The sequence below is a fragment of the Vidua macroura genome, unplaced genomic scaffold (assembly GCF_024509145.1).
Source record: "Vidua macroura isolate BioBank_ID:100142 unplaced genomic scaffold, ASM2450914v1 whyUn_scaffold_126, whole genome shotgun sequence".
In the NCBI taxonomy this organism is placed as follows: Eukaryota; Metazoa; Chordata; class Aves; order Passeriformes; family Viduidae; genus Vidua; species Vidua macroura.
This window is the reverse complement of record NW_026530547.1, coordinates 295,307-321,207: the sequence shown is the minus strand read 5'-3', so window position 1 is coordinate 321,207 and position 25,901 is coordinate 295,307. Positions and strand designations below refer to the sequence as shown.

Here is a 25,901-nt window from a genome sequence, read left to right as displayed (position 1 = left end):
TGTTAATAAATTGTTAATTGTCAGCTTGTCTTGGTTTGAAAGACAGGTGTCTGCTGGAGCTCTCTGGAATGGAGAATGTGGCCCCCTTCCCTCCAAATTACTGTAACTTTGAAATTAATGGGCTTTCAGGCAAAGCTATGGGAAAAGGAGTAGCAGTTCTTTACCAGTGTGTACAACAAGGCAAACAAACAACAGCAACGACAAACAGAAGCAGATACCCAACCACAGCCTTCCCTCGGCTGCAGGCACTTTCCCTTTGGTGTAGTTCCAGTCACAGCCGGGCAGGGAAAGGAGGCAAATAATGAATAAAGCTAGAGAAACTTTAATTATTATTGAGGGGCTCAGAGAGGGACACAGCCCTCGAGGCGTGGCCTCACCTGTGCCCAGCACAGAAGGACAATCACTGCCCTGGTCCTGATGGCTACACTATTGCTGAGACCGGCCCGGTGCTGTTGGCCTTCTTGCCCACCTGGGCACACCTGGGCTCAGGTTCAGCCCTTGTCAATCAGCTTCCCAGCTGATTAGTGCGGCCAAAGTGCACGACCCGGCTCTTGGTCCTGTTTAGCCTCATGCCAGTGGTGTCAGCCCATGGATCCAGCCTGTCCAGGGCCCTCTGCAGCCTTCCTGTCCTCCAGCAGCTCCGCCCTCTGACCCAGCTTGGCGTCATCCAAAGGAGGACTTTGAGGCGCTGGAGCAAGTCCAGAGAAGAGAAAGGAAGTTGATTAAAGGTCTAGAGAGTAAATCTGATGAGAAATGGCTGAGAGGACAAAGGGAGCTGGGGAGGGCTCAGTCTTGAGCAAAGGAGGCCCAGGGGGAACTGTCGCTACTGGACGCAAAATGAGTCCACAGAAGCTTGGTAAGTTCAAAAGAGAAAAAGAGCTAATTTTATTTCTGACTTTGCAATATATAGAATTCTAAAAGTGACAGTGGATTGGAGGATGAAATTGCTACTTCTCCAACCACACTGGTCAAACTAACAGTCCATCAAGTCTCTCCTCCCACAAAGAAGAATGCAAAATAACCATTATTTCCATGAACAGTGCCTGAGAACTCCAGTAGAAATATGTAAACATCAGAAGGCATAGAAAACTTTTAAAAGAACTCCAAAACTTTCAAAAGAACTATAAAGGAAAACTTAACACTTTTAAAAAATCAGGGCAATAGGGAACGTTGTCACTCTCTACACCAGCCTGGCAGTGTTGCTTTGTTCTTTTCTCTCTCCGACTTCCTTGTTTTCGCCCAGCTACTCTTTCCCGGGGCGCTGGCCAGGCGCTTCCGGGAGCAGCCAGAGAGAAGCAGCAATCACCTTTGTGGGTTCGTTTGATACGGACAGAGCTATTTAGAGAGCGCAATCATGACCGGGATAAAGAGACTCAAGAGATTGGACACCTGTGTGCAGTCCAAAGTAGGTTGTATTTGCTCGAACGCCGCACGTACAAGTGACAGTGATTAGGGGTTGAGTTACAGGTTGTATAGGGGAAAATAAGAGATAAGGTGAAACCAATAGAACAATGCCCAGTATGAATACATTATAGGTAAAATCCAATGGGAATAGCTTCAGGGGGAAGGATGAATACACGTAAAAATACAGAATAGAAACTCCAGCTTTAGGTTTAGGAAACAGAAACTCCCATTTCAAATTCACAAAGCTTTTTTGCTCCATTTGCGTAGCTGTACACTACAACACTTTGTTACGTCACAGAGTCTTCTGGACATCACAGCGCAACTGTATGAGATCGCAGAGTGATATCCTAGGGTTGGCTCTATGACATCACAAGGGGGTTTCTGACATCCCAAAGTGAGCTCTGACATCATAGGGGGCTGTGTGACATCACAGGGCATGTATGAGGTCACTGGGGAGGTCACTACACCTCTGCCCCCCTCACAGTTCCCCCCAGAGAAGTCCAACGCTGCTCGTGCACAGCAGGGTCCCCTGTCCCCCCGGGTGCCCCCACCCCTGGCACCGCAGCCTCCCCCAGAGGATGTTCCACGAGATCGACCCCAGAGCCTGACACGGGGATGGGGGCTCAGGGCTGTGAGGGGTGGGACAGGGGGATGAGGACCCCCGGCAGTGTCCCTGTGTCCCCCAGGGCCAGGGCTTCTCCACCCTGTTATGAATGAGGGTTTGAGAGCACTTAAAAAAATCCCTGGCATGGGATCAGTAAAAACCAGATTTAATATCATTCAACAGCACCACAGAATTCCTTGGTAAGAGTCACTCTGCTGCTGACTGGACACTTCAGGCACACCAAGGAAACAAAGCAACAAGAAACCCAAACAAAATCCAGGCAATCAAACCAGAAATGAGCCACGAACTGCCCCGGTGTCTGTGTGTCCATGTTTGTCTGTATGTGCCTCTGGCTGAGTGTGTGTGTGTGTGTGTGCCTAAAGGACAGTGAGGGCAAGGATAAAAGGAATACAGCCTAAAAGAGAAAGAGAACTCAACAGGACTTGACTGATACCTTAGACTTCAGCATTTAGCAAAAGAACAGCATGTAACAGTATTTAACCTTACTTATAACCTATTCAACTTAGCTTATAACTTATTTAAAACGTAACAAATTAGCAGAAGAACAACTCTCAGCAGCATTTAACTTAGCTTACAGCTTGTGACTTAACCTTCCTTACAGGCCTGACTGACTCAACTACCCAAGGCACTCAAGCCCCTCAGAGAGCAGCATTTCTGCCACATTTCCCCAGCACATGCACTGGTGTGTGCACACAGACACAAAGAGTCAGTGCAAGGCACCTGAGAGAAATTCCCCTGAGGGCAGGGAAATGCTCCCTGCCGAGGCTGTGGCATCTCCCCAGCGGGCAAAGGGTTGAGCCTGGAGGAGTGGGGGGATCGGCCCAGGCTCCGTCGTTGTTGGGGGATCCCCCGAGTGCAACAAACGGGAGAGTTCCCGGATCGGAGACGCCCCAACCAGAGGGAGGTGGCTGGCCCAGGAGAGCTCCAAGGGGCTCCTTTTGGAGCGCAGTTTGTAGGGCCCCAAGAGAGGGGCTTCAGTCCCAGCAATGGTTCATCCTGGCTGCACTTGGCAACAACAGCTTTCTTTGGCAGTGTGAGAACAGGGATGTTGTGCCACTGAGGGAACAAAAACAGTTCCCAGGGCTGGAGGGGCAGGTCCAGCCTTGCCCTGCCCTGTCACCCCAGCACTGCCCTGCCCTGGTACCCCAATCCCCCCAGAGCCTCTCTCCCAGCCCAGCAGTGTCTGCCACTCCCTGGCACAGCACAGGCAATGCTCCACAGCCACCTCTGGAGCCCCCAGCCCAGCTCCTGAGTGACCAAATGACCCCAAGTCCCAGCTGGGGGAAGGGCCCAGGAAGACCAAGGGGTATTCAAGGCTGACCACAAGGCAAGCACACATCTTGACCCTATGTCCTCTTGGAATTTCCATCTCAACAACACTGGATTCCAGTAGCTGGTAGCTCTGTCTGTGCTTCTCCATATCTTATTTGTCTTCCTCTCTTTCTGTGTCTTCTTCTAATTCTCTCCTTTTGCAAATTTTGATTAACTTAAAATTGAACGGGCTTAGAGTTTGTGAAGTTGAATGGGCCAAGTTAATACTCTGAGAAGTGTTTTTTGTTGATTGAATGTCATATTAAACCTTCTGCCAAAGTTTCTCTGATTTTCTCAAGTGGCCACTAAAGGCTGTTTGGTTGGTTTTGAGCTCCTGAGAATCTCTTGTTGGTATTTCTGCAGGACATCCAACTCAGAGGACACAAATGATTGTAACTCCTTTTACATGTTTTCTTGAGAAAATTGTTTGGGGGATGGCAGTCAGGGCTTGTCTGTCCTGCTTGGCACAGCCCAGGCAGGGCTTTCACAGCCACATTCCACACTCCATTTCCCAGCTGTTGGTGCTGTTGGTGCCTCTGAGTTCTGCTTGCCCAGCCCCAGGGACGCTCTCCTTGTCTGCCCAGTCCCCCAGGGTCTCTGGGCAGGGATGGCCTCAGTGGGGGCTGCTGACATCCTCAGTAACTTGGAGGCTGCTGCTGAATTTTCCTGCTCTAGAGGCTTGAAGTGTATTCAAACTGAATCTATCATATTTTAAAAGACAGTGAGAAAACATGTTTTAGGTCCTGTTTAGGTTTTTTCCCCTGTTAATACATGGCTATGTGCAATCTCCAATTGACACTGAATCCAAGTACCTCCTCATGCAGTTGGAATAGATAGGAAAATCAAGACCCCTGATGGCTGACAATCAATCTGACTCTGTCCCTACTCCCACCCCAGTATTTCCCCCATCCAAGCCCTGGCACTCAGAGCAGCCTTGTGCAAATCTGAGCTCCCTGCAGCCCAGGCTGCACCTGCCGGTTTCAGCTCCTGGGCTCCAACTCCCACCTGCTTTCCTTGGAGAAGGAGCTGCCCGAGACACAGAGGGATGTTCATTTCTTGTCAGCCACCAAAGCCAAGGGAAGGCACAGCTCCACCAAATGCAAAAGTCCTTCTTCTGCCTGGCTCTGCCCTGCCCCTGATCCCCACAGCCTGTCCTGTTTCCTTCATCCCTCCAGTGCCAGGGACTTTGTGGGACAAGGGAGCTCTGCTCTGGCTGTGGAGGGAAGTCCAAATGCAGCCACTGGAGTGGCAACCACAACTCATCACGTTTGTGTCCTTTGAGGGCCCAGGAACTGCTGAGACTCAGAGGCACAGAAAGCTTTCTCTTCATGGCCAACAGCAAAAATGTGAACACCATAAATTTTAATAAACATCAAAACCTTTCTCTCTGCTCCTTGTGACATTCCAGCAGCATCTGACATGTCCCTCGTCTACAAGGCATTGCCATATAGGAAGGATTTTTGGCAAAGGCATAAGAAGAGGTGATATAAAAGATAAAACTACAACTAAGATGCCGAGTAAGGAGTTATTTAAACTTCTGAAAGACTGGGAAACTCCCTGATGCTCAAAGCATGAAGCCAGTAAAGGGAGATGCATTGGAATGGCCAGAGTCCAGCTGCAGGAGGAAATGTGGTAGCAACGGGAAGGTCATAGATGCAGCTGCTGTCAATGAAGAGATGTCCTTAGACATGGCCAGTTAACCAGGAGAGCTGGTAACACCTGAAGGAAGAGGGTCATGAAATATTGGACTGAATGTTGGTGGCATCGGTAGAGAGGAAGATCAGTATTTCTTCTCCTGCCATCAGCAGATGAAAACAGTAGGGCCAGGAAATTCCTGTTCCTGGTGGGAAAACTTTGCCATTTCTTCAAAGTACTCAAGTGACCCAGATAATAAAGATGTGCTTATCTCTTATGAAACTAACAGGTATTAAATCCTCTGCCCCTTTCCAGGTAGACACCTTTCACCGCAGGGCCCCAGCTGGGGAATAATTAGCATTGACTCCATGACTGCAGAAGGCTGATCAATTGCTTTATTATATCATCTTATACTGTATTATACTGTACTTCTTAGAAAACTCAGCAACCCTTACAGCCAATCCGATACAGCTGGGACCTAACTGGTCAATCCATCCAAACACCAGCCAGTGTCCAATTACAAAATCACCCTTTGGTAAACAAATCTCCATGACACATTCCACATGTGCACAACAGCAGGTGCAACAAGTGGAGATAAGAATTGTTTCTCCTTCTTTTCTCTGATCTTCTCTCAGCCTTCCCCAGGAAAATGCCTGGTAAAGTCTGTGCCTGCTCTCTGTGGCCAGAGAGCTGCTGTCACAAGCACCGCAGTGGCAGCCCCAACATTCCCCTCTTTGTTACACCACAGGGGTGGCAGCCCCAAATGTTCCCCTGTCTGTGACACCACAGCGGTGGCAGTCCCAAGATTACCCTCTCTATGACAAAACAGGGGTAGCAACCCCAAGGTTCCCCTGTCTTTGACCCCACAAGGATGGCAGCTCCAACATTCCCCTCTCTATGACATCACAGCCATGACAGCCCCAGCGTTCCCCTGCCTGTGGAACCAGAGCAGTGTCAGCCTCAACATTTTCCTCTCTGTGACACCATAGATGTGGCAGCCCCAAGTGCCCCTCTCTGTGACACCACAGCAGTGGAAGACCCAGCGTCCCCTGTCTGTGACACCGCAGCTTTGGCAGCCACAACATTCCCCTCTCTATCACTCCACGGTAGAGGCAGCCCCAATATCCTCCTCTCTATGACATCACAGCATTGGCAGCCCCAACGTTCTCCTCTGTATGACAACAGAGCAGTGGCAGCCCCAGCATTCCCATGTGTGTGATACCGCTGTGAGACAGCCCCAACATTCCCCTCTCTGTGACACCACAGCCCTGGCAGCTGCTGAGTTCCCCTGTCTGTGACACCACAGCCGTGGCAACCCCAGTGTTTCCCTTTCTGTGACACCCGAGCAGTGGCAGTCCCATTGTCCCTGTCTCTGTGACACCAGAGCTGTGGAAACCCCAACCTTCCCCTCTCTGTGACACCACAGCTGTGGCAGCCGCAGTAGATCAGAAGCAGCAGCCGTGGAACAACAGGGGAGCAGGGGAGGAGCAGAGAAGGAGCAGTGGAACAGTGGTGGATGAGCAGTGCTGGAGCAGCAGTGGAGCAGTGGTGGAGGAGCAGAGCAAGTGTGCTGAAACAGCACAACACAGCTTTTGAGCAGCAGTGGAGTGAGCATGGAAAAGGTGGAACAGTGGTGGAACAGGAACTACAGCCATGGAATAGAGGTGGCACAGGCCCCGCAGCTGTGGAGCTGCGGGACACAGAGCGGCTCCGAGCGCTGCAGGAGCCGGCCCCGCACAACAGAGCGATCCCTTCAGGCTGACCCAGCGCGGGGGGCAGAGGCAGGAATTGCTGCTGGGCTGTGGAAGGTGTGGATCGAGTGCATTGAAGGATGACCTGGGGGTTTGATCCTGCTCATTGTGGCTGCTTTTGTGCTGCCAGGACGGTTCCAATTTTTCTGAAGTCATGAACTTAGAAGGAACTTGGGACAAAATTTTTCAAACTGCCTTCTTTACTGCAGGGAAACACATCCGGGGAGAAGTTTCATGATTTCTGATTTGGAACCAAAGTGGGTCAGTTATTGGCCTGTGGTTTTGTTCTAATCCAGGCACAGTTTCCATATTACTGCACTTTAGCGTAAGAAACGAGGAATGTGCCTCACCCTTGGGATGTTGACAATGGGTGAAGAGCTTTTTGTGGTCCTAGTGCTAAAAAAGCAATTGGAATTCTTTTCCCTCCTTCCCCTTTTCTTCCTCTCTCTGGCAATGAGCCTTCAACTCTTCCTGCAGGTCTCCTTCCCATAATCTGCTCTGGACTTGGAATGTGCCAGATGAACAGAGGGAAGACAGAGATTAATGGACCATAAAAACTTCAAGCTTTCTCCTTGTAGCCTCTGAAGTTCAAGGACTTGGAAACTTCTACTTTTTCAACTGTTCACCACATGCCACTCCTCTAACTTTTGCCCGGCCATAAAACCTTCCTGTGTCCCTGTTTGGGAATTGACACTCATATTTTTCAGGAGAACCACAGTGGGGGTCAAAGGTTTGGGTGCTGAAGCCTGTGGGAGCCTTGCCTGAGTCACAGAGAATCCCAGTGTCCCTGGGTTTTTTTCCCAGGAGTATCCAGATATTTGCCATAGGTTCCAAGAAGGAAAAAAGAAGTGGAGAAGTGGCTCACAAGACATGTCCATGGCTGTGATTCCTGTTTGACATAAGTGAAATTAGTGAAAGGCTCCTGCTTCTCTCTTTCCACAGGGACACTGTGGATGCATCCGGGATCTCTGGTGACCCAGCTGGGAAAACATTTCAGGCCACTGCCTTGACTGTTTGCTCTGGAACTTGCCCAAGGAGGCGCAGTGCCCATGGGCAAAGATTTTCCTCTGGAATGTTGCTGCTTCGTGCTCCATTGATGAGAGAGCAGAGTGTCCCCGTGGGGGATTCTTGACTAGATGGACAAGTGCTATGATGTCATTGATGTGCTGACATCATCTTGAAAAGGAATTGTGCAAGACTCCGCAGTGTCCTAATTGGGGAACTTTGGCTGAGGCTTTGGCTGAACTTTGGTCCAGGCTTCCTTGGAGATCAGTGCCAGTCAGGGGGATGGAACCGGATGGCAATGGACCCCGTGCTGACAGCCCCAGGAGAACGAGCTGGACATTCACGGAGGCTCCCAGTGTGGGCAGATTGGCCCCCCAGCTTTGGGGACCCCATGGGAATGTCCCTGCTTCCCTCTGGGCTCTTTCTCAGTTTTGCAGAATCTGTTCCTATGGCTGTGCAGCCTTTCAGGAAGGATGTGTTTTCCCTCTCATTTCCAACCACTGTCCCAGTCACAGGGAGTCAGCCTCTTCCTGCTCCAAGGAAAGGTGCTGGTGGCACAGCCCATGTGTCACCCCCAGTTCTGGCTGCAGCACTGGCGACTTGGACATGAGGAGATTGCATGGGGAACCTCCCTGTGGTGAGGAAGCTCAGATACAGTTCCTGGAAGGAAGCCCAAAGGCCCCAAAGCATTTCTGCAGGAGAACTCCTGCTCCAGTGTCTGTGAGGCAGAGCAGAAGGGCTGCTCAGACTTGCCACCCTGCTCTAGGCAATTCTGCTTGGCAGGAACAAACCCCACAGATCCCTTCCCTGAGCAGCAAGAGGCCCTATGTCCATCCCAGCATCCAAAAGGGACAGTCAGGGCCCCTGGCACAGGTGGGATCAGTGGGCTGGCACAGCAGCCCCAAGGCAGCATCAAGGATGTGTCTCTGGTGGACACTGATGCACTGTGCTTGGAAACCCCCATTCCAAAGGGGCAGAATCCATCCATCTTTCTGGAGGCATGACAGGATGCCACAGACTGTCTGTGCTGGAGACCTAGGAAGGTCTCACTGGGAAGGAGTGGCCAATTCACCCTCGTGGGACTGGCACTGAGTCTCCATTCATCCTTGGCAGGGATGTCCAGGACCCATTCAGGAGCCCGTGGGCTTTTGTCAGTGATGCCTTGAGGATGGAGAAGGTTCAAGAGCTGTTTGTCTTGCCCGGGACCCCCCCAGGATCCTTCCCTTGTGGGGTTGCTGGTGGGTCCAAGAACAGCAGGTGGCCAGTGGGGCCGGGACAGGGCAGAAATGACAACATCGCATCCCCTGGGACTCCCCGGTTCCCTTCCAAGAGCTGATCTGCACCCGGAGGGAAAAGCATTGCTCAAGAAGTCTCACTCACCCTTGAATACTCCCACCTGACCAGGGCAAAAACATAATGGAGAGTGGAACGTGGTCCTGGGCCTTGAAAAGCATCTGCTGAGGGCACAGCAGCACTGAAAGAACTGAAGCACAGAAGGGCGCTCAGGAGAGCAGAGTGAGAAAGAGAAATGGGTGTCCAGAGCAGCAGAGCAACAGGCACTGGGATGGGGCCATGTGGGACAGCCTGTGCTGGCCCATGCCATGTGGCCTGCTGAGGCTGGAAGGCATCCAGAGCACCTTGCTCTGCTAACCCTTGGCTCTGGCCAAGCTTCAAACCAAGTGCCTCCTTGCCAAAAAGAAAAAAGAGCAGGGGCTGGAAGGAAAACTGATCCCAAGATGAGTCACCAGCCTGATAAGGATAACACCAGCTGGGAAACACCAACCGACAGAGGGAGGGGCAGCTGCAGGGCCATTATCTCTGAACCCTCAGTGCATGGCTATCAGCTGGGACAATTCACACCTTCCCAGGGGCATTCAAGCACTTACTAGATGGCCAGGAGATACAATCAGCAATCAAGCAATGAGTGCAGGACTGCTTCTGATGCCTTGAATCAAGAAGGCAGAGAAGAACAGCAAGCCAAGAGAAGAGAGAAATGGGGAGCCAGGGAAACGGACCAGGAAGACCTTTTCTAAAGTGCTTGAAAAGAAGAGCACTTAAGAAAAGTAAGTTGAGTGCCATTTTTCTTATAACTACCCTTTTAACTCCTTTTAAAATATAAGAACCAAACCTTTCAACAGCATATTATTAACTATTTTGCAACAGTTTCTACCCTATTTTTCACTGTCCAGAGGGAAAACTCTTCTCCTATAAAGAACAGAAAGAAAAAGAGCTGTGCAGCACATCCTGCGTAGGAGATGGTGCTGGTGTCCCAGAGGGAATTGTGCATGGCTTTGGGGACAGCGGTGCAGATGGAGCCCAGGTGGCTGAGGGCCAGGTTGAGCAGGAAGAAGAACATGGGCGTGTGCAGGTGGTGGCCGCAGGCTCCGGCGCTGATGATGAGGCCGTTGCCCAGGAGGGCAGCCAGGGAGATGGCCAGGGAGAGGCAGAAGTGCAGGAGCTGCAGCTGCCGCGTGTCTGCCAGTGCCAGCAGGAGGAAGTGGCTGATGGAGCTGCTGTTGGACATTTGTGCTGTCTTGGCATGGGCATCTGTAAAAAAAGTAATCCTGGAATAGGTGAGTTTGGAGAGGACTTTAAATATCCCAGCACAGCTTGGGGGTGTGAAAAATGCCAATCACTTCTTTTAAAATGTATTAAAGTTTAATAAAAATAAAATGGTTACAAAAATAATAATACAAGTATAGTAATAAAAGTTAGACAATTAGAGTTAGGACAATTTATGAGACAATAACAGCAAAGAGTTACAGCCCGGGCTGGGTACCTCTCTCTGGACAAAAACGAGCCAGAAAAAGGACCCCATTAAAAGAGAATTTACTCCTTTAGAGGGGTAACCTGTTGCATATACAAAACACTTCATGATTTTGCATATATTTTATTTAAAACAAGAAATTCATATGGTACTTGTCAAAAAGTTTCTGTTAATCCCCAGGCACCTTGGAGTCTAAGTCAGGCTTGAAGAACTTTGTTTCTGTTGATAAGGAAAACCAAAAATTCCTCTTCTCTGGAAAATTTAGGGGTTTCTGTAATTGTTATCTTTGTGTGAAGAATTCCTTGATTATCTTCTCCTTTTCTAATAAAAAGAAGATCTCACACACATAGTTTCTATTTTAACTACTAATGCTTAATTTTGATTACAAAACTACATTTACTATATTATTAAAATGTTAATACAGCATAACTTTCAGCATAATACATATAGTAAATATGTGCGTAGAGGTATATAATATGGATTTTTCACAGGGGCACATTTCCCCCACTGCCTGCCCAGGACTCTGCTGCCTGGAGCTGTCCCTGCCAGCAGCTGCTTCCCTGTGCCCTGGGCTGGGCCCTGCCTGAGCTGCCAGAGCCCAGCCCAGCCCTGGGGGCTCAGCTCTGCCCTACAGAGCCCTCCCAGCTCAGGCACTGCCCAGGGGCAGCTCTGGCTCTGCAGCCTCTGATGGCAACGTCAGAGCAACCCTGAGCAGGCTGGAAAAGCAACACAGATGCTTCCTCTAAAGGCCCTGTTCTTATTTCTGTCACTGCCTGCTTCATTCAGATCTGAGAGAAAACTTGTTTATTTTTCTTCACCTGAACTGAGACGTATATCTATGTACAATTTCTCATCCAGACATCCCAGAGCAGTAGATTGAAAAAGAAGGATTTTCCCATTTATGCAGCCCCTGCCTTGCTGTTCTCCCTGTAGAATCTACTTGGAAATGCTCTGCAGTTCAATGCCGTGCTGGGAGCAGTCCTGAACAATGCAGCATCCTCAGCACAGAAGGAGAACACTTCCAAGCCTTACCAGCTGTCTCCTTGCAGCCAGATCTTGTCCCCCAGTGCTGTGAGAAGCACCCAGGGCTGGCTGAGAGCTGTCCCTGGCAGGCAGCAGAGGCCCTGACCTAGCACAGTGCCCTGGGCTGCAGGACCCTGCTCTGCAGGACAGCCCTGGGCACCCCTGGCCTCAGAGAATGGACTCACAGAGTCTGTGGGCATTGGGATGTTCCAGCCTTAGGAGAACACTGCAGGAGCTGCAGCTGCATTGTCCTGCAGCCAGAGGTTCCTGTGTCAAGGGCTGGCAGTGATTGTGCCCCAGGCACTTCTCAGCACCTTCCCAGCCCTGACTGATTGAAGCTCTCTGTGCCTCTGGGCTGTGCCTGGGCTGGCTGCAGGCAGTGGCCCAGCCCTGCTGGGCTGTGCACAGCAGCTGCCAGGCCACACAAAGCCTTGGGCTGCTCCAGGCTGCTCCTGGGGGACGTCTTGCACCACAGCCCTGCCCTGGGAGAGAAATTCCTTTCTCCTGCTGTCCAGTCTGGGCCCCTCCAGCTGCCCTTGGGGCCATTATTTCCTTCTCATGCTTATCTCCTCTAGGAAGAAAAGCTCCACCATCTCTGAAACCACCCTTCAGCCCCTCCCAGGCTACTCCTGTTCTCTCCTCAGTCTCCATGCCACTGAGCCCAGAGCCCGCAGCCTCTACCTGCTGGTTGTGTGATGAGGCCTCCAAACCCCATCTTGGGAGATTTTTGGGTCCTCTCCAAGGTCTGTGAAAATGGAAAAATAGTGGTCCAAGGTATTTTCTCCCAAATCTTGCAGTGGCAGAACAAGGGTCAATATCTCTAAATTACATGATGGAGCTGGGGGTGTGTAATCAATTCCCATCTCTTAGAAGTGATACAGTTATCTTCTGTTAATTGACCAGTTTTCTTTATCTCTTCCACAACCAATCTTTCCTGCAGGAAATATCTTCTCTTAATGGGCCATTGAATGTCCCTGCAGGACTGAGAAAAATGACATCATCCCATTGTGAGATGCTCCGCCCAGGGGGAGGGGCCAAGCATTCCTGCCTGGATATAATCTCGGACTTTGAACACCATCGGCATCCTTTTCCCACTGCATTCTCAGTGGAGCAGCTTTTCTTCTCCACTGGATTCCCAGAGGAAGATTCCCAACAACACCACCACTGGACCCTCAGAGGAAAACTTCACCCTTCTACAGGATCACTGCTTCAATACAACCACACCTGTCATACTGCAGGAGGTCTGCAGCCCCCATTTCCTGGGACTGCTGCCAGCATCCTGACCCACAGGGTGCCAAGTCCTATTCTGACTCAGTCAGTGGTTTTTATTTTGTGCTATCGCATTTGTGTTTTTCTAGGAAAGAACTGTTATTCCTATGCCCATATTTTTCCCTGAGAAACCCTTAATTTCAAAATCATCATTATTTGCAGGGAAGGGGTTTCCATTTTCTATTTCAAGAGAGGATCCTGTCTTTCTTAGCAGACACCTGTTATTTCAGACCGAGACAATGCCCCAGGACACCCAGGCAGGTGAGGAGGAAGTCACTGCCCCTTTCCCCCCCTCTCCTGCTCCATCTCCCAGCCCAGCATTGCCCCCGGCTGCAGGACAACCCCGCTGCCAGCGCCGACCGCCCGGGGATGCACTGGGGGCATCTCCTTCCCCTTCCCTCTGGCATGGAGGCAAATCCCATCCTGTCCTTGTTCTTCCTCCCCCAGACAAGGAGCTGAAGATGGAGACCAGGGAGGACAAATCCCCGCAGCAGAGCCTCATGGAAGAGGCCGTTTTGAGTGGTTCCACAGTGCTGGAATCCAATGGGGAGGAAAAGCGCCAGAGATCCCACAGGAGGAGCGGCTCCAAACCCAACCCAGGGTGCTCTGAGGAGGAGAGACCCAGTCTGTGCCAGGAAAGTGGACAAAGCTTCAGCCAGATGTCGGAGCTGGTGGTGAATGAGCAGCTTCGTGATGGGGAGAAGCCCTACAAGTGCTTGGAGTGTGGGAAGAGCTTCAGCCGGAGCTCCAACCTGATCCGCCACCAGATGATCCACACTGGGGAATGGCCCTCCAAGTGTGGGGAATGTGGGAAGGGCTTCAGGTGCAGCTCTGAGCTCATCACCCACCAACGCACCCACACCGGGGAGAGGCCCGACGAGTGTCCTGAGTGTCAGAAGGGGTTTCGGATCAGCTCCCATCTGATCCTGCACCAGCGGATTCACACAGATGAGAGGCCCTTCCGCTGCCCCGACTGTGGGAAGGGCTTCAAGCAAAACTCACACCTTGTCACCCACCAACGCATCCACACCAGGGAGAGGCCCTACGAGTGCTCTGAGTGTCAGAAGAGGTTTCACACCAGCTCCCATCTCCTTCTGCATGAGCGGATTCACACCGAGGAGAGGCCCTTCCGCTGCCCTGACTGTGGGAAGGGCTTCAAGCAAAACTCCCACCTCATCAGCCACCGCCGCATCCACACCAGGGAGAAGCCCTACGAGTGTCCCCAATGTGGGAAGAGCTTCTCCAGGAACTCTCACTTGACTGAACACCAATGGAGGCACCAGTAAGGGAAGGCCTGCAAATGCCCTGACTGCAGGAAGAGCTTTGTGCACTGCTCCAGCTTCATCCCCCATTGGAGGACCAACATTGGGAAGAGCCCTGGTGACCCATGTTCCCTGTGATCCATGCTGGGAAGAAACCTGTCTGTTTTCCTGCCTCTGGCAATGACATGAGGTGGGCTCAAAGAACATGAGGGTCTGGCCGTGGTGCTGTCATAACATTCACTCCCACCTCAGGTCATTGCCAGGGGCAGGAAAGGGACTCTCTCTCTCTCTCCTGAGGAGGAGGGTGTCCTTTCCAGGTAGGAGGGAATAGGTGGCTGGGAAGAGACAGTCGGTGGTGGTGTAGTTTTCTTATCTCTTCTGTGTTCAATATTGTTTGTGTTCCTATTTCTTCCTTATGTGGTTGCTGTTCCCAATAAATTGTTCTTATCCCAGCCGGGGATCTTTGCCTTTTGTGCTTTCCATGGGAGGCGGGAGGGCAGCGAGTAGCAGAGCGGTTTTAGCAGGAGCAGGAAATTGGGGAATCCCATTCCTAAACCCTGGCTGGTGGAGACTGAGCATCCCAGCTGGTGCCAGCCCTGGTGGCCATGGCAGCAGCCTTGGGAGCGGGTCCCTGGCTGGGAGCTGTGGGAACCTCTTCACTCTGGTGCCCAGGGACAGGAGTGGAGGGAGCGGCTGCAGCTGAGTCGGGGCAGGCTTAGGTTGGATCTCAGGAAAAGGTTTTTCCCCAGAGGCTGTGGGGACATTGACCAGGCTCCCCAGGGAAGGGTCACAGCTCCAGGGCTCTCTGCGCTCCAGCAGCGTTTGGACAGCGCTGCCAGGCCCAGGCTGGCATTGTTGGGGTGTCCTGTGCAGGGCCAGCAGCTGGACTCGAGGATCCTGATGGAAAACCCAGGATGGCTGGGACTAGGGGTCCCGGGTGTTTTCGGTGTTGAGGAAAGCAGGGGCTGGGTGGTGGGAAAGGCAGGAATAGGGGTCCAGGGGGTCTGTGGGCGAAGGAAAAGGGGGCTCTGGGGGCTGAGAGAGGCGGGATGGCCGGGAAGGGGGTGCAGGGGTTGTTGGTGCCGGATAAGGGGGTGCAGGGTGGAACCCATGCCGGGAATGGGGGTGCGGGGGGATGGCGGCGCCCAGGAATGGGGGTTCAGGGGCCCCTCGGTGCTCCGGAACGGGCGATCAAAGAGTCCCGGTGCCGGGGGTCCCTCTCACCTCTCGCCGCCCCCCCCCGGAGCCCCAGGAGCGCCCCCAGCCCCAGCGCTGGAGCCATCGCTCTGCTCCGCTGCGGCCCCGCCCCCAGAGCCGCCTCCGGCCCCGCCATTGGCGCCGCTCTTTGCTGCCCGCCAATGGCAGCCCGAGGCTGCAATGACGTCACCAGGCACCGGGCAGATCCCGGCGGCGCAGGGCGGGAAAGGCCGAAGCAAAAGTGCCCGAGGGAGCGAGGGGGGAGGGGACGGGGGAATTCCAGAGAATTCCCCGGGATCCCCTCCTGGCATCCCCCGGCAGCTCCTCGGCCGCTCCCTGCGGGACCCCCGGGCCGGGCTGGGCTCAGCTGCCGGGCCCTGCGCTCCAAGCCTGCCTGGAACCCGCCGGCTTCGGCCCGAAGCGGGGCAAGCCCCGCCATCCGCGGATCCATTTTTTCCTGCGGCTGCGGCTCCCAGCCCCGGCGGAGCAGGAGCGGGCGCTGGGACTGCGATCCCTGGCTGGCGATTCCCTTCTGTGCCTCTCGCTCTTCTCTCCCTTTCCTTGGGGCGATCACAGATCGCAGAGCGGCTGCAGAGCCCCGTGCCCAGGCCGGGTTTCCCAGCAAAGGGAGGCCTGGGGGTGAGGTGCCCCGGGCTGACCGGGAATGGGGGTCCGGGGGTGCCCGGAGTTAGGGAAACGGGGGATCCAGGGGCTGCCAGAGGAGGAGAGCCGGCAAAGGGAGTGCAGGGGATGTCAGGGCAGGATAAGGGGGTACAGGGGGTCCTGGAAGTGGGGAAGGAGCTGCGGGGGGGTCCCGCAGGACCCCAGGAATGGGGATTCCAACGGGGTCCCAGGGGGGCTCCCCGAAGCCCCTCCCAGAGGGGAGCAGGAGCTGGGGCAGGACTCTGGGGAGAGAAAAGGGGGTGACCCCGGCATGGGGGGACATGGGGGAGTCAGACGCGCTCCCAGGGGGGACACGACCCCCGGACCTTCCTCCCCTTCTCCTGCAGGGGAAGCTGAGCCCCAGCCCAGCAGACGAAGCCCAACACGAAGCCCCCGAGCCCCGGCAGCATCTTGGGGGGCGTCCGGCTGCAGCTCCGGGGGCGGGAGGGGCAGGATCTGGGAAACGGCTGCGGCTGCCGGGAGGGACCGGCATGGACTGGGACAGGCTGGGATGGACTGGGACACCGGGATACAGCGGGACACACCGCACCCAGGACTGGGACCCACAGGGAGCAGGATCAGAGCACACTGGGACCCAGCAGGACCAGAACTGGGGCAACAGGGATCATAGTGGCACCAACCGGGATTGACTGGGAGTGGCTGAGAGTGACTGGGATCATACTGCTGGAAACTGGAACCTTACTGGGCTGAGTGGATGTGACTGGGAATGACTAGGAGTATGCTGAGGTCATCTGGGATGTACTGGGAGTGTCTGTAACTGTACTGGGAGTGACTGGGAACACACTGAGAGCAACTGGGAGTGACTGAGTCTACACTGGGGGCAACTGGGATTGACTGGGACCATACTGGGGAAGACTGGGATCATACCTGGAGTGACTGGGTCTATGCTAGGGGCCACTGAGAGCAACTGGAATCATACTGGGAGTGACGAGGATGATACTGGGAACATAGTGAGTGTAACTGAAAGTGGCTGGGAGTGACCTGGGGGGAACTGGGGGAACTGGCTGAGCTGGGGCTCAGGGCTGTTCTCCCCCAGGGCTGCCCCGGGTCCTGCTGCCACCCCCAGCCCACAGAGCCGAGGGACAGGGGACAGGGACAGGGCACAGCCGAGGGACAGGGCACAGCCGAGGGACAGGGGCGTCTCAGTGCCGGCCGGGCAAAGGGGTAAAAGGACATCTCGGTTCTCAGGAATGGGAGTGCAGGGGGGTCTCAGGGTCACAGAAATGGGGGGGCAGGGACGTGGAGAGGTAGAAGGGAGTTGTAGGGAGTTGTGGAAGAGGGGACAGTGGGAGCCACGCCGCTCCGTCGCCTCCTGAACTCGCAGCACCCTCCCGTCCCCTCCTGTCAGGGAGTAGTGCAGAGCCAGAAGGTCCCCCCTGAGCCTCCTTTTTCCCAGGCTGAGCCCCTTTCCCAGCTCCCTCAGCCCCTCCTGGTGTTCAAGCCAGGGTAGAATACTAGTGCTACCCCAAGAGCAATGGATAGGCCTGCCAGGGGTGCCTTTATCACCACATTTGAAGCTTTCCTAAATACTTGGAGAAAAACTCTTCAGAAAGCACCAAAGTCAAGTCAGTAGCTCAAGTGACGATCGCCTTTGAAAGTCGCTGCGGCTCGGCCCGGCCCCGCCCGGCCCGGCCCCGCCCGGCCCCGACGATCGGGTGCCGTGGGTGCCTGGTAACCGCGAACGCGGCGGCGGCGGCGGCTGTGACGTGCGGGGCTGCTGTGCTGCGGAACAGCTCAGTGGCCACAGACCGCGCTCCTGGCTGCTTGTGCCAGCCTGGGCTCGTGCAGGCGGCTACACTCGCCATTCACAAGCGAATTGTTCGCAGAGCATTGGTCTCTGCAAGGGATTCCTCAACACGCAGAGCATTCGTCTCTGCAAGGGATTCCTGATTTTGCAGAGCATTGGTCTCTGCCAAGGATTCATCAAAACGCAGAGCATTGGTCTCTGCAAAGGATTCCTCAACACGCAGAGCATTGGTGTCTGCACAGGATTCCTGAACACGCAGAGCATTGGTCTCTGCACGGGAGTCCTCAAAACGCAGAGCATTGGTCTCTGCACAGGATTCCGGAATTTGCAGAGCATTGGTCTCTGCACGGGATTCCTGAATTTGCAGAGCATTGGTCTCTGCACAGGATTCCTGAATTTGCAGAGCATTGGTCTCTGCACAGGATTCCTGAATTTGCAGAGCTTTGGTCTCTGCACAGGATTCCGGAATTTGCAGAGCATTGGTCTCTGCACAGGAGTCCTGAATTTCCTTTGAAGGTAAAGATTGACTAAAGTTGAACTTTTTGGTTTTGTCTCATCTGGGCTCTGAAAGAGAATGCCAAAGGGAAGTACAGGATGTGATAATGCCAGTCTTCTGGTGCAGCAGTTCAGTGAGTGGATGAATGACATATGGTCTACTGATTGTGCTTTTTTTTCACTGAGGAAATGCAACATTTTCTAAATGTGCTAGTCTATAATTTTTTTTTTCCTATAGTGATTGCTTAAACTGCTTAAAGGTGAATGAGTTCTGGTCAAGTTTCAGTGGGTTGTTATCATCTGGTTATTAAAAGTATTAGGGAGATGCCTCTGAATTGAGGTGCAAACGAGACCATATGCCAAAGTCAATAGTCTGGATTTTATGTGACAGTAAATGTGAGGAAGAGAGAGAGAAAGAAATAGAAAAAGTGGGGGTGGAGGGGGATGGGATGGGGGGTTGGGAAGAGGGAGAAGAAAGAGAGTGACAGAGACAGATTAAGTAAAAGAGGTCACCATTCCATGGATCCCATCAGCATACCATAAAATCCTCTTCTGGTCTTCTCTGTGGTGAGGTCTCGCAAAAGGTAAGACTCCAATGGATTAAGGCAGATTTGGGCAAGGTGGGACCTCCCAGGTACCTCCTTGGGGCGGGGCAAGTCTGACTCTGTCTATTGCTACTTTCAAATAATATCACATCTTTAGCACCAGTATATGCCTTGAATCTGCCACAAATTGGGTTCTGGATTTTGAGAGTTCCATTGTTGCTCCTTCTGGTTTCGTTGAGGCTTTGTCGCTCATCTGGGATATCCTCCCTTCAAAATGGCTTCTGGATTCCCAAAAAAGACACCGACACCTCGTCCTTGGTCCAGGGAAATGCTGAAGTCTTTTACTGTAAGTAGCCACTGGGGCTGTGTTAAGGCTGGAAACTCCCCTCGCGTCCCTCCTCTCCCTGCCCCTGTTGTCCAGCAGCGCTGTGAAGCTGCAGACCCCCTCCCCACCTCTTTGTGCCCTGCTCCTGTTGGTGGGGGCTGTCCTGGTGCAGTAGGGAACGCCGTGTGTTGCCTCAGGCTCTTGCCTGGCTGTGCCACCGGAGCCAAGTTAAAGCAATGTGCAGCTGAAGCCCGGAGCGTGTGTTCTCTCCCTTTCCCTTTGCCACAGCAATTCCTTCTGTCAGGCTGGGCACTCACCTGTGCTGTGTAGTAAGCACATTTCTCTCTCTCTCAAGATTTTTCATCCAGGTGCACAGAGAAAAAGAAAGAGAAAATAATTTCTATTTCTGCTCCTTGTTTTTCCTATGTGGATTGTGTTTAGAAAATTGTTCACCTAGAGTGATTACTTAATTGGAGTCTAGTGACAATTGTTTGAACCTAATAACCAATCAGATCCACCTGTGGCTAGACTCTCAAAAACAAAGTCACAAGTTGTTAGTTAGTTAGTTAGATATCTAGTAGTTAGAATTGCCACAGCAATTCCTTCTGTCAGGCTGGGCACTCACCTGTGCTGCTCTCACCAACCTGCCCTTGGGCACCTGGGCATGTTGGTGGGGGGAAGCTCAAGCTCTGCCCAAAGCCTTGAGAGACACGGCTGGTCCCAGCTAGAAGAGGTTCCAAGCCAGCTGTTCTCTCTCGTCTCCTGTGTGGGCGCAGATCCAGCCCTGCAGGCAGCGCTGGAGTCAGGGCCACAAAGGTCCCTTGGGGTCTGGAGCTCACTGGACTGAAGATGCCCCACTGCTGAGGCTCTGTCAAGGAGATCCCTCTGTTTTCTTCTCTGGAGGGGCCTGTGAGCCCAGACAGAGAAAACAAATGCTGATGAACAGAGAGAAGGAAAACTTGGACACATTCCTGTGCACCTCACTCTTGCTACAACGTTCCTTTCTTGCCTCTCTTGGACTCACACAGCAGCGACATCTCCTTGCTGGGAGTTCTGAGTGTTGTGCAGGGATGGGGTTAGGGGAGTTGTGAGAGCTCCTCCCCACTCTCTGAAAAGGTCACTGCCTCAATCCAATGAAACTAAAGAGGAAACAAATGCCCAAAGAGCAGAACTCCCCCAAGATGTCACATTAAATCACGGAGAAGCTAATGGGACAGGGCCACGTGGTTGGAGTATGTGTATTGCACTCTGTACTAATAATTTATTGGTGCTAAGTATTTCAGCAGGAAAATTCCAGGGCTTCCAGGACTGTCCTAGACTATGTGTTCTCAAATTGTTCACCAGTGCCACTCGTTCAAGCCAAGCCTTTCTGAACAAGCCCATCTCTGAGGCTCTCGCTGGTTTATTTTTGCCTTTCAGCTGCGTCCCTCTAAGTCCCTGTGGGAAAAGTTTTTCAGCATGAAGAAGAAGATCGAAGCCAGGAGGAGTATTCTGCCCAGCATTAACCCAGTTCTAGACAAGAGTGAGCCTCATCAGAAGGTAGCCTTTTCCTGCTCTTTTCCTTTCTGTTTGATGTGAAGTTTGAAGAGGGTGTGTGCTTGTGACAGGCTTGCCTCCAGCAAAATACCTCAGTGTCCAGGTCCTGTTGTCAGTGCAAACTGCTGGTAGTGGTGGACTGGGAGTCCTGATTTGCACTAAGCCAACACAAATAACCTCTGCTGAAGCTGCCTAAATTGCTAAAACAGTGGGGGGAAGGCTGGGGACACAAAGGCACAAAGTTGCCCTTTGCCATTCTCCTGCTGAAGTAGCCACCTCTTGCTTTGGTGTGGTCGCCATCAAATGCTCGGGGTCACGGGATTCCCTCCAGAGTGGCAGCGTTGGCCTTTGAAGGCCAAGGACCTGCAGTAACTACTTCAGATTTAACAAAACAAACGGCATGAATGCTTTGGGGTGGAACAATGCATTGGACCCTGACGGGGTGTTAGATTTTGCAGGCTGCCAGATGTGCAGGGGACTCGCCCTGGGCAGAGGGGAATGGATGTGCTTTATCTGCATCAGTGCCTACCTAGAGGTGTGTTTAAAGCTGCTTTTCTGGCAGGACTGGCTCAGTCTAAAGCACAGTCCAAAGGGGTAGGTGAGCGAGGTGGGCTGTTGAGCAGGAAACTGGCAGCAAGAGACATGTAAGACACTGGGTAAGGATTGCCCTGGAGAGGGGCGTTGGGAACACCTCAGGGAAGGGCACAACTGAGGGACAGGGTGCTGCAGCCACTCCCTTCAGCAGCCTGTGCCTCCTGTGGAGTCACACAGGAGACCTGCTTGTGTCTCTGGAGTGACAGCAGTGTGGCTGGAGAAGGCAGACAAAGCAGGGCAGAGTTTTCTCAAAGCAATGTCTCTGCTCCAGAAGCATTTGCTGTTGTTGTGTCATTCCAGACATGCCTCTACAATGGTATCATGTCAGATAGCAATAATCACAAGAAAGCACCCATTTAAAGCACATGGAAAAAGGAGATACCAACTCTACTTTCACCCAAGCTGCTGAGAAAATAACTGAACCTTATCCTCATTCAGCATTCACCTCATTTGTCTTTTTCCTAACTTCTGTGTTACTTTATTTTTGCTTTCCCTCTGTTTGAAACGCACTAACTTTTAAATACAATGAAAGGGGACAAAATCATCGAAGCAAAAGAAAACTATTTCTTAGTAAAGATTCAGCTGTGCTGGGCATGGCTGCTTCCCCCTGGAGACAAACAAACACACCCTCAGAGGAAATGGCAATCTTTCTATCCCCTTTATAGCCGGCCAGGGCGGTCCCTGTCCCCTTTCCCCTTGGATGGGTACTTGGGAACTTCCATTCTGTCCAACTGCCAGCTCTTCTGTCCCCCTCCCCTCTCATCCTGCTTCCTTTTGGTCAGGTCTTCAAGCCCATCCCTCTCAGAGCAACACCCAACAAACCAACCTGAACAAATCCAAACCACAAACAACACACAGAACCAACACATTCCATGATTTCACTTAATAACCTTTTGGCTGCAGCAAAACGTCACCTTATCTCTCTCACCTCCTCTGGTACTCTTCTCTTCTTACTGATGTCGAAGTTCTAGATCAAAAAAGGTATTTGCAGTTGTGTGGGCCTTGGTTTCCCTGTCTCAGAGTGAAGGCCATCCCAAAATCGTTTCCCATGGAGTCTGATGTAAATTTGTGGGTTTTACTTACTCCATGAGTGCTCACGCAGTGCCCCAGAGCTCTGTGACCACACGGGCCCAGGGCTGTGCTTCAGGTAAGTGCTGCCTGGCATTCTGGAGAAGGAAACCTGGAGAAATACACCCCAAAAGAGCAGCTTGCCTTGCGCCTGCTCTGTGTGGCCCAGCAGCTCTTGGTCAGCTCAGAGCAGAGGTGGGTGAGCCACTGTTTGCCCAGTGTGGGCTGGGCAGACGTGCTCACCCGAGCCTGTACTTCACTGGGGGTCAGTGTAAGGGATCCTTCATGAACCTTCCTCCCAGCAGCTGAACCTCTCCCTGCTCTCTCTCGCCTCTCCAGCTGTCGTCAGTTCCCCTGAAGCAGAACTTGTTTCAGATTTCCCCACCAGAGGTGGTATTTCAGAACTTTGTCACCCATGAGGTCTCTGAAATGGTGCTGTCTATCATGAATAAAGACAAGGTAAGTGCTGGGGTGTGGAGCTTTAACACTGTGCTGGAAGAGGAGAGTGCTGTCATTCCCAGAGTGTACAGCAAAGCAAGTTATCTGCTGCAGCACATCCACCAGAAAATGTCTCAGCACCTTTGTTCTGCAAGGTGGTGGAAATCTTACTCTGCTGGGAATTGTCCCCTGATTTTGGCCATGTGTTGATGGTATCTATCCCAGAGGAGCTGCCTTCTCTCGAAAGCTCTGGATTGATAGGAGTGTTGAGGGCTGTGCAGTTCTTACCTGCTCTCATGCCTTGCCTTGAGTGTGTGCCACATCCTGTGTCTCCTTGCTTAATCTTGGCTCCTCTGCCTCTCTCAGCCTGTTTGGCTCCCTTTGTGCAGCTCTCAGTCAAAGCTCAGGGGCTGAGTCTTCTCCACTTTATGCTGGAATCACTTCTCATTAATGGCACTGGCACTGCAGGAAGTGTCTTCTGAAACAGCCCTGGAATCAGGCTGCGGTAGCAGAAGCAGCAGGAGGCTTTAGGTGCCACTTCAGGCCCCTGCTAGGCTTCATCCAGCTCTGCTCAGGTTTTCCAAAAGCACCATGGTGCTCTGCTTTCCCTTTGGAGAACCTCAGCACATCCAAAGCCATGTGCTCCTGGAGGTTTTCACCGTCACTTGAAGAAATTGTGATTGTTTTGCAGTTTCCCAAGAGAGTTGAGAGGGCAAAAGCTGAAAAATGTCAGCAGTTGCGTTCCACTGTAAAGAGGAAAACTGAGACCATTTGAATTTCAGTCAGGGCAACTTTTTCTCAAATGAGCCTTGTGCCAAGAGTAGGCTGATGGCAAGAGACGGGAGGGAGTCAAAGTCATCTGGTTTAGACTTCCTGAGAGCATTTTGGTGCTCGGGGGTTGATATCTATGTGCTAGAAAATGCATGTTTGCTGTGTCTGTGTGTCCCAGAGGGCAGAACCTGGCCTGCTGGCTGCAGGCAGGAATGCCCAGCAGCCCAGCTTGCCTGCACAGGCAGCAAGAACCCCTGGAGAGACAAGACTGGCTTTTGATACTGGAACCACACTGTGAGTCGGTGCTGGTCATGTTTCTCCAGGCAGAAAATGCCTTCGAAGCCCACAGTCGGTAGGCACAGCCTGTCTGTGTTTCCGTCACTTTTGGCAAGCTGATTGCTCCCATGGTTTTATGATTCTTCCTTGCTGCTTTTCTGCCCATTCAAATTCTCTTTGCCATCTCCTCATTTTAGGGGTTGTCTTGCTGTGTTCCTTTTGGTTTTCAGGTTTGCTTTATTCCCAGTAAGGCCACAGTGTTTGGTCTCCTCTCTTGCTGGTCTGCCTGCATGACTGTATCCCCAGAACTGCCCTACCCAAACCGGATCTGCTAGAAGGGAATTTCTTCCTTCCCCCAGGATAATGTGCTAGTTTGCTTTCAGGCAGCACATTCCCCCTCTGGAACACGACTACTGCATGGCTGTGTGCAGGCAGGAGCCAGCAGGTTTTTTGGCCTGTTGAAGATGCAGATGACTTGGTTCAGGTGCTCTGTCTCCATCCTGCTGGTGCTGACCTGCTCGGCCCTTCCTTCCCACCAGGCAGTGCCCTACTGCCCCTGGCCAAAATGCTGGACCCAGAGAGAAGGGATTCGAGTTCACCCTTGGGAATTCTGTGCCTGTACCTCCACAGCTGAAAGTGCTTTGGAAAGGGGGTCAAGGAGGGATGTCAGCAGGGCACGGACAGGTCTCCTCTCGTGCTGTTTCCACAAGTGGCAAAACCATGGTTTCATGTCTTTCCCGCAGTTTCCTCAGGTGGTGAAGGTCTCCATGGAGAGCTCGCCTTACTTCCAGCTCACGTGCTCCAACGACGCGTACCGTGTCGTGCTGCCGGGCGCGTCCGCCCCCGTGCGCATCCGCTTCACCCCCGAGGAGAACAAGGTGAGACTGGAGGAGCCAAAGCACAGGATTGTCTCCAAAGCCACTGTGCTCCCTGCGCTCTGTGCACCCCCACATTCCATGCTGCGAGCCTGGCTCCAGGCCGTGGGCAGGCAGCCTGCAGCCAGTCACAGCCTGGCACGTGCTGTCAGGCACTGCGCCCGGGCCTGGCAGGCTCTGCTTCCCCTCCCTGCGCATTCCTGAGCCTTCCCAGGGGAAGATGCGCAGGGAACAGTGAAAGTGACAGAGGGGCCTTGATAGATCTTCCGCCATCTCTAGGTACAGTGGAAGGGATTTCATTATTATGGAAAACACTAGAGGAACAAAGAGGTGGGAGAGCTTTCCTCCTTCCTGACTGGCAACAGCTTCCCTGCCTCTCCCTGGGCTGGAGCAAAGACGGTGCTTTTCCACACCCTCTGTTCTCCAGCTGTGGGAACCCCGGGCAAGGGGAATATCCCCCTGTCTGCCCTGGAGTGCTCTGACTCCCAAGAAAACACTGACTTTGACCCTCATTCATGGAGAAGGCCTCCTAAGCCTCAGAGTAAACCAGGAACCACAAAAGTGTGAAACGGACTGTAAAAATTGGAGATAGTAGTATAGTATGTCACATGAGTAAGAAATTGAAGTTTTAAGATTTTTAGTGCGTTATAGATAGGTTCAAAATAGAAGATACAAGGTGGCGTCTCGAGTTCCTTTCTTCTCTCATCTTCTTCCTCTTTTTTCTTAAGTTTAAGTAGTATCTTGTAATTAAGTTAAAAAAATCTACATTGCAAGTTTTTAAGAGTCAGTTATTAAGTTAGAAAAAGAAATAATCTGAGTATCACTTCTTAATGAGGTAGTTTAGTTTTTGATTAAACTTCAAAAGACCTTGCAGCACAAAGTTGTTAACCATTCTTGTGCTGTTTTCACACATACAAAGTCTAAGCACAGACAGTGTCCTAAAGTTTTGATAAGATACCAATAAACAGAAACTAAAGAGCAAAAAAGTCCAATACGTCTCCCCTGGCAGGGGAGCCCCCAAAAAGTTACCCAGCTTAGAACCCACAAACTCACATCCAGCCTTGCAGCTGTGCTGGCCCAGAGCACAGGTGACCGTGGTAGAGCTGCAGGGCCAGGGCAGAGGATGTGCTGTGCCCGTGAGCCCGGCCTGGCACAGGCACACTGGGCTCTAGGTGCCCTTAGCCAGCAGGAGGTTGGTGAGCTGCAGGGGACTTGGTCACCTCCCTGAAAGAGCTGGTGTAGGGCAGGCACAACCTGCAGGCAGAGCTGTGAGCCCAGAGCAGTGACACTGCTGTGCC

At 52.5% G+C, this 25,901-nt stretch overlaps 1 protein-coding gene and 1 long non-coding RNA gene across 2 annotated transcripts; both read left to right on the top strand.

The window, feature by feature from the left end:
* The first annotated feature begins 13,251 nt into the window (after window positions 1-13,251).
* On the top strand, window positions 13,252-14,076 carry LOC128802615 (zinc finger protein 239-like). Its single transcript, XM_053969171.1, has one exon. The coding sequence runs from the start codon at window positions 13,252-13,254 to the stop codon at window positions 14,074-14,076; it is 825 nt and encodes a 274-aa protein (XP_053825146.1).
* Window positions 14,077-18,954: 4,878 nt separating this feature from the next.
* Window positions 18,955-22,678, top strand: LOC128802605 (uncharacterized). Its single transcript, XR_008435507.1, has 3 exons — window positions 18,955-19,066; window positions 20,465-20,584; window positions 22,583-22,678. It is a non-coding gene; the product is annotated as an uncharacterized LOC128802605 (long non-coding RNA).
* Window positions 22,679-25,901: the final 3,223 nt, after the last annotated feature.